The following is an 11,917-nucleotide window of genomic DNA, read 5'->3' as shown; positions in this document are numbered from 1 at the left end:
CTGTAATTCAAGCTGCAACCCAGCAGAGAATCTTCTCCTCTCTTTGCTGCTCGACTTGCCTCCTGGCTGCTCGGGGATGGGCAGCATGATGTAAATCAACCTGCTGTAGGCTGAATTTTTCTGGGGCTGGGGGGGATTTGGCACCTGTAAAGCGCTGGGGCAAGGTGAGTCCCAGAAATACCAGGAAACCAGCCCAGCAGGCTGCGCTGAGGAGGGAAGGATGCTCCTCAACCATGTACATTCTGCCCCACGGATAAAGGATGCAAATCTAATCCTTGCCACCTCTGAGGCAGCAAGAAGAGCCTGGCAGCACCTCCCAAAGACCTGCTGCATGCCTGGGTTGTGACATATTCTTCCAAAGGGTTTTTTTCAGCTCACCCTCCTATTTGCAAGCAAATCTTATAGCGGAAAGCGAAGCCCTGTCTAGCAGAGCAACAGGTACATTGATCATGGCAGTCAGCACATCCACCAGCCCAGACAGGGACAAGGACATGTCCCCAGCTGTGCCTTTGCAGAAACTCATCCATCCATCCATTTATCCATCCATCCATCACCACACGGTGACAGGACAGAAGAGAAGGAACGAGTCAGCAACCGCTGGTGTCATGTCAAGCAGCGCCCGAGCTGAGCTACGTCGGCACAACACAAACTCCCTCCTGGGAACACACCACCTCACACCTGGACTCTCCACACATGAGTGTTTTGAGATGGGAATGGCCTTAAATCATCACTCATGGGGAGTGGAAACAGAGACAGCAGCGTGGAAAACATCTGCAAGGGGAGGACAGCAGGGACTGTAAGGAGTAATGGCTTCCTCTCTCTTAGCCTCATTAGCAGCAGTGGCCCAGCTGAGATTAGGCCATTTCATTGCAATGCCTTGAGTTTGAGGTTGATAATTTTGGACTGGGGCTGCTCTCAAAGGACCAGATGTGCCTTATTGCACTTGATGAGGCAGGTGGGAGAAATTAAGGGCACATTAACACTTGCTGGCTCCAAAGCACCAGCTAGAGGTGCTTTATGTTCACAAGGTCTAAGCTGCAGCCCTGCGGAGGGAGCAGGCTCAGGGGAGCTTGGGGAGCAGCTTATGTTTGTAGGCTCCAGTAAAACCGCCTGATTTCTCTAGGCTTCCCCCAGGATGGAGCAAATCCCTGTGGACAGCCCTGCCAAGGGCAGGTGAGAGGCTTAGAGGCTGTTTGATGGGGGTAAAAATCGCAGCCCAGAGGGACCCGCAGCCCTCGCCTATTTAAAACCAGCTGCACTGGGCTCCGCTCCCTGATGAGCTGCACCTGCCCCCGGTACCGCCCCCTCGGGGATAAAAGCGGGGCCGAGGGGGTATCGGGGGGTTGCTTGTGCTCATGGATGGTATCTCGCCGCTGGAGCAGTACCTGGAGCGTTGCGGCGGGCAGGTAAAAAGGGAGGGGGGGAAAAAAAAAGAAAAAGCTGCGTTGGCCGGGAATCGAACCCGGGTCAACTGCTTGGAAGGCAGCTATGCTCACCACTATACCACCAACGCCGCGCTGCACAAAGTTTTCCGTCCGCGTCTCAAGTACGGTGGCCCCGGGGCTCTGTCGTCCGCGGATTTTTTGTGTCCCAGGTGGTCTGGCTACCATCTCCAGCCCGGGCCTGAGTAGGGGACTACTGAGCTATAATGGTCCAGAGCTGCTGGGGGAGGTTGTCCTCAAGTGCTGCGAGAGGAGCACTGCTTGTGTTCAAACTCGCTCTCTGCGAGGGACAGCCTGCGTAGTGGGGTGTGTTGGTACTGAGGGAGAAGGGGGCTCAGATCTCTTCATGCTGGTTGGGAAATACTTGCAAAAAAATTCTTTTTCCTGGTATTTAGAATAGTCTTCCTGGGCTCAGGTGGTTGCAGAGACCACAGGGTGAGGAACTAGTAGAGGGCAGGGCTTCTCAGCTGGGCATCATCTTCACCCAAGGAACACAACTCCTTCTTCTGCATCCTGTTGTAAACTACTTTTTCAGCTCAGAAAATGGGCTGCTTAAATCCAGAGACATTCAGTAAAGCCCTCAGAATATGGCCGCATAAAGTATATAATGTGATGAGGTATAACCAGGGTTTTACAAATGCTACAGAGCTTTTTGTGTTTCAGACTTGCTGGGATACTTGATAATAGCAGATTTGTGAGATATCACTGCAGAAAGGAAAAAAAAAAATCCAAGCCAGTTGTTTAAAGCAGCTGGATTTGATTTATGTGTACCTGGGTTGCAGGAATTACTCCAGTGGAAGTGAAAATGGCTGTTTCCCCTCAAGCTGCCCCAAACTTAGTGATCTCAGGCAGGATCTATGTGTGAAATATCCTTGCTGGAGCTGCTGGGAGATGTCCAAAGCTATGCTGTTGATGGGGCCTTCAGTGAAGTTAATTAACCTCGAGTCTATAGCAATAACCCCTGGCAGCCAGCCCAATATAAACATGGTCTTGTGCCCCCTTTCACAGCCTCTGAGCATCTGCCTAAGAAGGCAATTTTCCCCAGCGCTTTTAACCCTGTAAGGGCTTTATTCCAAACTAGTTATATGTAAACCTGATAAGAAAAGAAGATTTGCTTTCTGTTTCTACCTACTCTATGCGGTTCCCTTTCTGTTACTTTTTTTTTACTTGTTTTACAGCTGTTTAATACTTCCAGCCTCATATACCACTCATTTATCCATCAGCTTCTTCCTTTGAGCTGTGCCACAAACTGGAGGGGGAAGAGTTTTGACTGTTATATATATTGCACACTCTGATGCCCCTTAGCATGATGTGTGAGCGGTCCTACAGGCTCGCAGTGATGCGGCTTTTTTGTACCATTTTCTCTGCATCATAATTAATACAAAAATTAGCTCCTGTACAGCTAAGCCTTAGCCCACTGGAGGTCTTGCAGAGACTGTGCCTGCCTTCCTCTGTTGCAAACTTGAAAAATATCTGTTTAAAACAGATGTATTTTAGTTATTCCATAGTATATTGTTATTTGTAACTGCTGATACCTTTGTATCTGACCTCTTAATTCTCAGACAGTGCTCTTGGATCCTGCCTTCCAAAGAGCCATGGGGTTAAGGAGTACCCAGTCTTATTCAGTAGGACCCTGCCCCAGCTGATCTCATATGGGGCTCTGCACCTATAAGTCAGTTTTGGAAACAATTTTGAACTTAGGTGTTCATGATGCTTTCAGAGATAAACTTATTCAAGCTAGAAAGGGTTCTCTGGGAGGATTTGTCACTTAGTAAGAGTTTTCGAAGTGTCTCCAGGCAAATATACTGCAGAGTAAGTAGGAGCAGAGATCTGCCTGTGTGCATGGCTGCGTTGCTAAGTGAGCTGATTAGCGCAGAACACAGAGCAGCCCTGGCTCAGGGCTGGAAAGCATTGATCTGGAAACCCTGCTCCCGCTGGAGCTCGGGCAGGAGCTGCCGACTCCAGGGCCTCAGTCTTGTGCATGGTTCCCTGTTCTGATTTGTGCTCGGACTTCTCAAGTCCTTTTGGCTCTCCAGCCCAAAAATGCCTAAATGAACACAAAACCCCTTGTATGGATCATGTAGTCCAAGCTGTCACCTGATGTGGGCGTTGGCAGAAACCGCCTTCTGGGAAGAAGCTCTCTACTAACTAGAGGTCTATGCCCTAATGGAGAAGGGAATAAATCCTTCCCTAAACTCTTGCCTCATCATATTATGATGCCGTTTAAATAGCTTTTAATAATAAACAGCTGATAAAGAAGGATATTAGTATGCAGGACCTTGCTTGCAGATATGTCGCATGCTTGATCTGGGAATGGATGCTGGATTTGCTGACTCTGTCTCACTTAAATTAAGCTGGTGACCTCCAGCAGCTGAAAAGAATAAACTGCTCGGGATTCTGTGAGCTGCTGCCCTCTGTTGCACAAATCCAACACAACACTGACACTGTCTCCTGGTAGCAGGGAGAGGAGCTAGTAATATAGTGAGTGGGAGCTAAACCCATCCAGAAAATGCCAGCTGTCTTCCTTGGAAAAACTCACGAGCAATTATGTTGGTTACGTGTGTAACTGAGGCACGACAATGGCTGTGAAGGGCAAAGGGCCAGCATTGTTCCTCCAGTCACTGCGGAAGGTTCACAGTATTTTGCTGTTTGTGGTATTACAGGAGTACTCCAGACTGCCTCTGAGGTGTGGGGGGAAAATGCATATTTCTACTATAGAAGTTATCTGGATTTTTATATGCTGACAGACAAGCAGAGGATGCACTTTCAAATCTTAAGACTATTCTTTGCTATAATATGTATGGGCGGGGGGGAAAAAGATTGAAACTTCCACATTGAAGATTAATCCTAATGTAGTATCACAGTTAAAGTAAATGTTTTAATACAAGATCCTTAATGACACTTTTTCTTAATTCCAGGATGACCTTTCTACTAGTCCTCAGCTGTTTTCTCCCATGAGCCCTTATGATGTAGACCTTCCAATTCAAACAACTGAAGATGTGTTGTTTGGTTCTCAACTTAATCAGCCCAAAGAACTTCCTACAGACTTCTCCTCTGTGGACCTCAGCTTTCTTCCAGATATTACCCAAGACAACAAAGAACAAAATTTATCTGAAGATGGCCATGAAATGCAAAAAGAGCTTGATGGGTCAATATCAAGAAATGAGGAGAGTGGTATCTTCAGGGATGAAAGCAGCTTGTCATGTCCAGATACAACTCAGCCGTCCCCTGAAGCATCTGGCACATGTCCTCCTCTGACACCAATGACTCCTATGACCCCGGTGACACCCGCATCGGAAAGCTCTGGCATAGTTCCTCAGTTACAGTGAGTTAATGTATTATATATGTAGCATATATAATAGTAATAGTTTTGCTTAAACTGCAAGGTAATGCTCTGAATTCTCAAAGAATGTGGCAAGCATGGTTTGGCCTTAAATAAGGCCACATAAAAGACTAGACAGGCAGCTGTTCCTCTTTGAGGAGAGGTGGAGCAAATGGACTGCCAATATTGGAAGGCAACTGGATCCTGTGCAACATAAAGTGGCACAGAACAACACCCAGCTTAGCAAAACGGGGGAGAGTGGACCTGATAAACATGCTGAGTGAGTACCCAAAATGCTTCTGGCTTGTTAAGGGGGAAAAGTTTCTTCTGGGAGACAGGAGATGAAGTCTCTCCATGGGAGAAATGTTTGGTAGAAACTATTTATATAGAGTATGTACTGCTAGCTAATTCATTCCACAGGACGAAATGACAAAAATACTTGAAAAGGAGGATTTCTTCCAGCAAGGAGAATGTTAAGGATAATGGCAGACTCAAAGAGGTTTAAAGATGTCAGTCTGCTTTTCTGAGCACAGAAAGAGTCTGAACTGAGCAAGGGAAAGGGGCATGAAAAGAAGTGAGAGAAATTCTGGCCTTGTTAAAAGATCTTGTCCTGTCTAGGCTAGAGCAATGATGGAGTAGTTTATACCTGTAGAGAATGACATACTCTTATCTACTTCAAGAGTGCTGTAGGGACTCTGTAAACACTCAGTAGTGGCTCAATTCAAAGCTGTGAAAGGCTTCAGTGATGTAGTTCTTGGAAGACACACAAACTTAGTGCTCAGGGACTAATAATTTCATACCTCGTTATATCTCCTCCTGTGAGAAACTGTAATTTTGGTATTGAATTACTCAAGTTTTGCCAGAAGTAGCTTAATGCTAGAGTGGGAAAGAGGCAGGAAATTAGTTGATGGCAATTATTAATTGGAGTGTGACTTCTCATTAAGCTAATAATGTTGGGGGTTGGGTCTGCAGTGGATTGCTTTTGCAATAACAAAATTCCCCTCTCATTCCTCAGGAATATCGTGTCGACTGTAAACTTGGCTTGTAAACTAGATCTGAAGAACATAGCTCTGCATGCCAGAAATGCAGAGTATAACCCAAAGGTAAATCTTAAGGACTCAAAGCTTTACTTGCACTCCCCTTTCTTGGTGCTGCTGGATTCTAATATACAAATTCACCATGAGCTTTGTCCCTCTTCTAATAGCACTGGTTTGACCCACAGGGGAAAGTCATAAAATTCTGCAATTTGGGCCTGTTAAATTAAAAGATACACAGGGGACCATAAGAATTTTATTTTTTTCTTTGAATAAAACCCTAGCAATTACCAAGCTGTTTAAGAAATTAGATGAACCCTCCCACCTGGGCCAGCTACCTCCAGCTGAAAGGGCTCAAGCAGCCCTTACTAGGGGGGGTTAAAACTCCTGTTTGAATTGAAGAGAATTACTGGAGTCAGAGTGGTATTATGTGACACTTCTAACAAGTGGCCTAGACTGCAGAAACTTACTGGGAATAGACTGGGTTTCTGTAAGGGACGAGGTAGTGGTCCTGTGACTGTAGTTTTAAGCCCCATAGTCCTAAGTGGGTGGAAAATAACTTCAGGGTGGTAAATGAACGCTTATGCAAAGCAAATGCATGCTGTATTGAGCTTTGAAAGTGACAATTCTTGAAAGAATGAACAGTGATACAGCACCAGCTAAATTCCTCAGCTGGACTGCGAGGTCTTCCTTTGAATTTGTAGAGGTTTGCTGCTGTGATCATGAGAATCAGGGAGCCACGAACAACAGCCCTAATCTTCAGTTCAGGAAAAATGGTCTGCACAGGAGCAAAAAGGTAACTTTTTTATTTTTCCTTCCCTCTAAAGGTCTGGGTCTTGCAGCTATGCCTATATTCTGATGAAGAATGTCAGAAAACCCTGTTTAAATTATCTAGCAAAGGGCTGTCATAATTGCAAGGGAAAAAAATGAAGCACTGGTATCAAAAAATGGTTAGCTTTCTCTTCATGATGGCAGTTTAGTAATTACTGAATTGTGTGCTTCTGTCCCTGAATATAGATGGAGCTGAGCAGACACTAGCAGAAATGCTGCTAAAATACCATGACTTGTTAAGGGGTTATTTGCATTTCTCACTGACTTTAAAGTGAGTTAGGACATAACTTGTGTCTGTCAAGTCTCTCTTCAGTGTCTGTGCTCACTAGTTAACACATCTGCCTCGAGAAAATGGGAACTGGAGGAAAGCAAAGATTATTTCTGTACTTTGAAGCTCTTTTCCTTAGGTTCAGCAGCTCCCTTGATTTTATTTTTTTTATGTCCCTAAACTGCCAATGAGAATGCATAAACGTACAGCTCGAGACCTCTTCTCCAACCCCTACCACCATCCCAAACTAGCTAGATGATTGTCCTGGTGTCTGCAGTCTACCTCTTGGATCAGCCCTGAGAAGGTGTTTTAAGGAACTGAGAAACCCCTAAAGAGAGGGGAAACTCCTGGGTGACAGAACATGCTCCAGTGTGCTCAGATAGACCACAGGAAAGTGAATGACAAAGTGCCTTTTCCCTTTTAGATCACTGAAATAGTTCTGGGGAGAGAGACTTGCTATTTTGAGCAGTAGCAGGTCTTTTTCTGGAGGACAGATTAGCATGGTAGTGGCTCCAAACTAACTTCCAGCTTGAGAGCAGAAGAGAGCACTAATCGAAGCTGTTTTTCCCCTTCTGCTCTTCCTTCAGTGAAGAGCAATCACGGCTTGCAGCCAGGAAGTATGCACGCGTGGTGCAGAAGCTTGGGTTCCCTGCCAAGTTCCTGGACTTCAAGATACAAAATATGGTCGGGAGCTGTGACGTGAGGTTCCCCATCCGGCTGGAAGGCTTGGTTCTCACTCACCAGCAGTTCAGCAGGTATGTGGAAGTTAGAGGTACAACCCCATGCAACTTGGAGCAGTGTCTTTGTAAGCTGCAAACAGACGCAATCCTGAGGCTGCATGAGCCTGGGAAAACAGGGTAATAATTAATTGGACACTGAATATCAAGCATGTCTTTTGGTGAGCAAAAAATGTGCTTGCTGGTTCAGCAAGTGTGAAGTGGCTGTAGATGCCATGTGTTACAATAAAGATAGTAAAGTTTATTTTCTGCAATAACTCCTGTTCTGAGTGGGGCACAAGCCAAAACAACCCCCTGCTTAATTGCCAGGATGATGAACAGCAAACTAGCACTAAAGCTTCCAATGCTTGAAACCACGACTGACACAATTCAACAGTGAAGGGCTCTTCTAAATTGCCCTCCTGTGTGTTGTTCACAGCTCTCCCCTTGCAGGGACACCATAAACACAGGCTTTAGAAACCCTGCAACTGACAGCATAGTACATGAGTGTTCAGTCACTTCTGGGGTAAATCAGATCTGGTTAAGAAGAAAGGCTGAAGAACTGCAAGAAGCTCCTGTGTTCTTTGCTCAGTTGGTTAATGAAGATATTATCTTTTGTAAAAGCTTTCTTTAACTGTGAATATTGCTGACACAATCTTCAGTGTCGCTGCATAACAGCAACATGCACCAGAGATTTTTCCTTAATCTAAGCAGTGCTGGTGATCACAATTCTACTAGTCTCCTGTTATTGCCAAGTGCAATATCAAACCTTAGTATTTTTCTTCACTGTAGTTTTCCACAGGAAAATAACCAGTCTCGATTAAGTACTTCAGGTTTAATTGGAGCAGCTCTTAAGCTACTTGAACCTGGTCTATGCCTTTGCTCCATTGTGAACCTTTAATACTTAGTGGCCTCTTAACTCCCGGCAAACCAGATGCCGATCTGCAAGGATAAGGTTTCTCACCATCAGCCATGAAGCCAGACTGCAAAATACAGAACCAAAAGTATAGTGTGTTTCTGGGATATCGCTGGATGCCTACTAGCCATCAATTTAACTGATTAATTAATCAATTTATTGATGGGCATGCTGTGCCTTTGAGATGGGCTTGTTCTTAACTACTTATTGCCATCACTGAGGAAAGGACGAAGACTTCAGCACTGATAAAATCAAAATTCAGTTGTGTCTTTTATTAGCACTGCATCTAATATTTTGCATTTAATTTGCAGACTAAATATATATTAAAGATTCACTTGGCTGTCATCTTGCCTTAGTTGCACAAGATGTTTCCTGATAAGGGCTCTTTGCAGACTAAGAAGGATTTGGGTGCTGTTTGGGGATTACAATAATAGTTTCAATGCTACGGAAAAATCGCACTCAGAAGTGGCTCAGAAATCTTTAAAAGTAAGCATGAAGAACTCTTACCAGCTCCAGCTGGGATTACCATGTTTCTCTTCATGTCTAAAACCTGACCTGCCTTTCTCTGGGTAGCTAGCTAAAATCTGTGTGTTTAATTACTCTATTGTTAGTATAATTAAAGAGCACTTTACGCATGAAACACTGAAACAGTATTTGCATTTTACTAATCTTACCTGCTTGCTTTGAAACAGCTATGAACCTGAACTATTTCCTGGCCTTATTTATAGGATGGTCAAACCAAGGATAGTGCTGCTTATCTTTGTGTCTGGAAAAGTTGTACTGACTGGTAAGTGGTCTCCCTCTGTACATTTGTAATCAAGTGCTACCACATCTTCTGCGAAAGCATTTAAACTGAACATTAGCTAAACTAGTATTGTGCCACAGTAAAGCCACTCTGCAATCTTTGTAATGCCTACTGCTGCTTGTCTGTGTTTTCTGCAGATAACAATGTCAGTATTGTTGCACTAGAATCTCATAGTGCTTCAGATAGTGTCTCAGACTTCCATGTTGTTAAACTTTAATATCTTTATCTTATTTAAAGCATAATGTCATGTGTCTATCTGCAGAATCCCAACAGGATGCTGACATGCTAGTAACTACTCAATCACTTAAGGATGAATACCACAATAAGCAATTTAAAATTGCTTGGACAGGAAGCAAACTTCTTAAAACACTTCACTGACAACATTTAGTAGGGATTATTAGAGGAAAGGGTGGAGATCTAAGAACTTGTTCCAGACTGTTTGGCAAAACACTCAACGAGGCAAAAGGCTTGCTAAGTGTGCTCAGGAGATATTGGTACCTCAGATCCCATGTAAAAAAGTTTCATTTCCTAACACACTCTTTTGTAAAGATCATGAAAATACTTTTATTCAGATGTACTGAAAGATAAATGGTACTTGTTCCCAGAGGACCCGAATGCTGTATGTATATTCACAACACAGCTTTGAGGTACGTGAAAGACAGAAGAGAAGCGCCTGCCTTTAGCCAGAAATTCTCACGCATCACAAATGAGCTCAGCTAACTGAAGAGTGGGGCACTCAGTGCAAACTTAAATGCTTCCCACCTTCTTGGGTCCAGTAAAATCATACTGGCCAGTTCTATTCCACTGACAGTTGCATTTTTGGGTACACTAATTGCAATACCCTTGAGTGTGCAGCAGGCCCAAAAGGACTAAGGTAAGTCCTTGTCTGTGAACACTGCGCCCAACTGCAATGACAAAACTGAATTTGCTGAGCTGCAAAGTTGTTTTATTTTTCCCCTCATCAGGAAAGAAACTTGAAAGTAACTTTATTTTTTGAAAGTAAAAGTTTTAGTAATGCACATGAATTAGTCATGTCCAAGTGTGTTCTGAGGAAAAGGTTTAGGCATTCTTCCTGAGTGCCACTTAATCCTACTGCTAGTTCATTTAAATTCTGTTTTTTTGTAGCTAATGTTTGTTGCACTAGCATGGCAGAGTAGTGTCACTGTGAAGGAACAGTCCTGCCTAGTGCAACACAGCATACAAGACTCGGTATTAAAGATTTGCTTGCAGTAAAGTGGAAAAGGCTGTCTTTGAAATTGCGGATGACCTAACAAAGCTTAAAAATAAAAAAGCTTCTCAGAACCAGAGAAGGGGAGTTCTCAAACTGTAGATCAACTTGGATGTATTGGAATAAATGCCCTTCACTTCTTGTTTCTATCTTTCCACTTTATCAACAGGCAGCGCTGTTACTGTTAAGCAGGTAACACCATGGTTCTCAGTTGCCTTGTTTTGTGTTTTTTTTCTTTTCAAAGCCAATGCTTTTTCACCTGTCAAGAGTAGCCAACTCCTGTTGGTTCCACAGATTAAGCAAAACTTGTCTAGTCTTAAAGCAAAACAGGCTAGAAATTGTTCTTTGTGAGGTGGCAGAAGTATGATAGAAATTCTGCCTTAAACCAATAGTAAGCTCCTCTTAAACTCCTGTGTTTCTTCATGGTTTGTAATTTTATCATTAGGCTTGTTGCATTCAGTTATTCTCAACACTCTCCTAATTCTTAAACCTGTTTTTTCCTAAATGTCTTTCTAGGAGCAAAAGAGCGTTCCGAAATCTATGAGGCATTTGAGAACATCTACCCCATTCTAAAAGGTTTCAAGAAGGCATCATAACACGGCCCATAAAGCAACTAAGAATAATACATGAGTTTGTATTACTGTGTATGGAATGCAAGCAAGGGTATTCCTGGACCCAATTGCACCGCTGTGGATTACTAAGCGAATGATGCTATTCTGAATGCTATAAATGCCGATGCCTTTCTATAGTTTGTGAAATGGTTTTTAGCTTTCAGATTAGCTGCCTGTAATCCACTTGAGTTCTGACAACTCCTGTCAAGCTGAAAAATTTGCCAAATGAATGTACTTTTAATAGAATGCATATTAAGGTGACACGTAAGTATTTTGTAACAGAAACAGTGTGTGTCTCTTCCCCTGTTGAACAGGTGAATCAACACTGCACTTCAGACTAGCTTTATCAAAATCCTCAGCTTTAAGTGTACCAAAACCTAGCTCCTGTGGTGTTGTATTTTCATGTTTAAACTCAAAATATATTTTTGTCTACAATATAGCTTGCAAAATCCAGCTGTGAATTTCAGTGTTTTGAAGACAGTGATTGCAGAGGAATCTGATGAATCCCTCTGATCCTACCGGTTGGATAAACTCTTACGTGTTAGAATGTTGGTACTCCTTCTACAGAGACGACATTCAAGGCCCCTGACAGTGCTGGAACATACCTAGAAATTCTGTGAGTGGAGGGGTAACTAAGCAAATTATCTAATTTGTCACGACATAAATTAGATCTTAACAAGATGGTACCCACTTCTATTGCTGAAGTCCCCTCAGATGATGGGAGTTTGTAGCTTGGCTGAGACA

The 11,917-nt window shown here is 43.5% G+C and overlaps 1 protein-coding gene and 1 non-coding gene across 2 annotated transcripts; one reads left to right on the top strand and one right to left on the bottom strand.

Moving 5' to 3' along the window:
• The first annotated feature begins 1,355 nt into the window (after window positions 1-1,355).
• On the top strand, window positions 1,356-11,209 carry TBPL2 (TATA-box binding protein like 2). The gene is made up of 7 exons (XM_054199628.1): window positions 1,356-1,406; window positions 4,361-4,767; window positions 5,780-5,867; window positions 6,503-6,594; window positions 7,485-7,652; window positions 9,222-9,316; window positions 11,079-11,209. Exons 1-7 carry the CDS (start codon window positions 1,356-1,358, stop codon window positions 11,156-11,158), a joined length of 981 nt encoding a protein of 326 aa, XP_054055603.1. The 3' UTR covers window positions 11,159-11,209.
• On the bottom strand, window positions 1,442-1,513 carry TRNAG-UCC (transfer RNA glycine (anticodon UCC)). Its single transcript has one exon. It is a non-coding gene; the product is annotated as a tRNA-Gly (tRNA).
• Window positions 11,210-11,917: the final 708 nt, after the last annotated feature.

The sequence above is a fragment of the Rissa tridactyla genome, chromosome 4 (genome assembly GCF_028500815.1).
Source record: "Rissa tridactyla isolate bRisTri1 chromosome 4, bRisTri1.patW.cur.20221130, whole genome shotgun sequence".
Classification (NCBI taxonomy): Eukaryota; Metazoa; Chordata; class Aves; order Charadriiformes; family Laridae; genus Rissa; species Rissa tridactyla.
This window is presented reverse-complemented; position numbering and strand designations above follow the sequence as displayed.

Excerpts from the sequence above, each read along its gene's own strand:
- TBPL2 (XM_054199628.1), top strand. The coding sequence starts at position 1,356 with ATGGATGGTATCTCGCCGCTGGAGCAGTACCTGGAGCGTTGCGGCGGG. Across the intron at positions 5,868-6,502 it reads ATGCAGAGTATAACCCAAAG|AGGTTTGCTGCTGTGATCAT; the intron begins GTAAATCTTAAG and ends TTGAATTTGTAG. Across the intron at positions 9,317-11,078 it reads TGGAAAAGTTGTACTGACTG|GAGCAAAAGAGCGTTCCGAA; the intron begins GTAAGTGGTCTC and ends ATGTCTTTCTAG.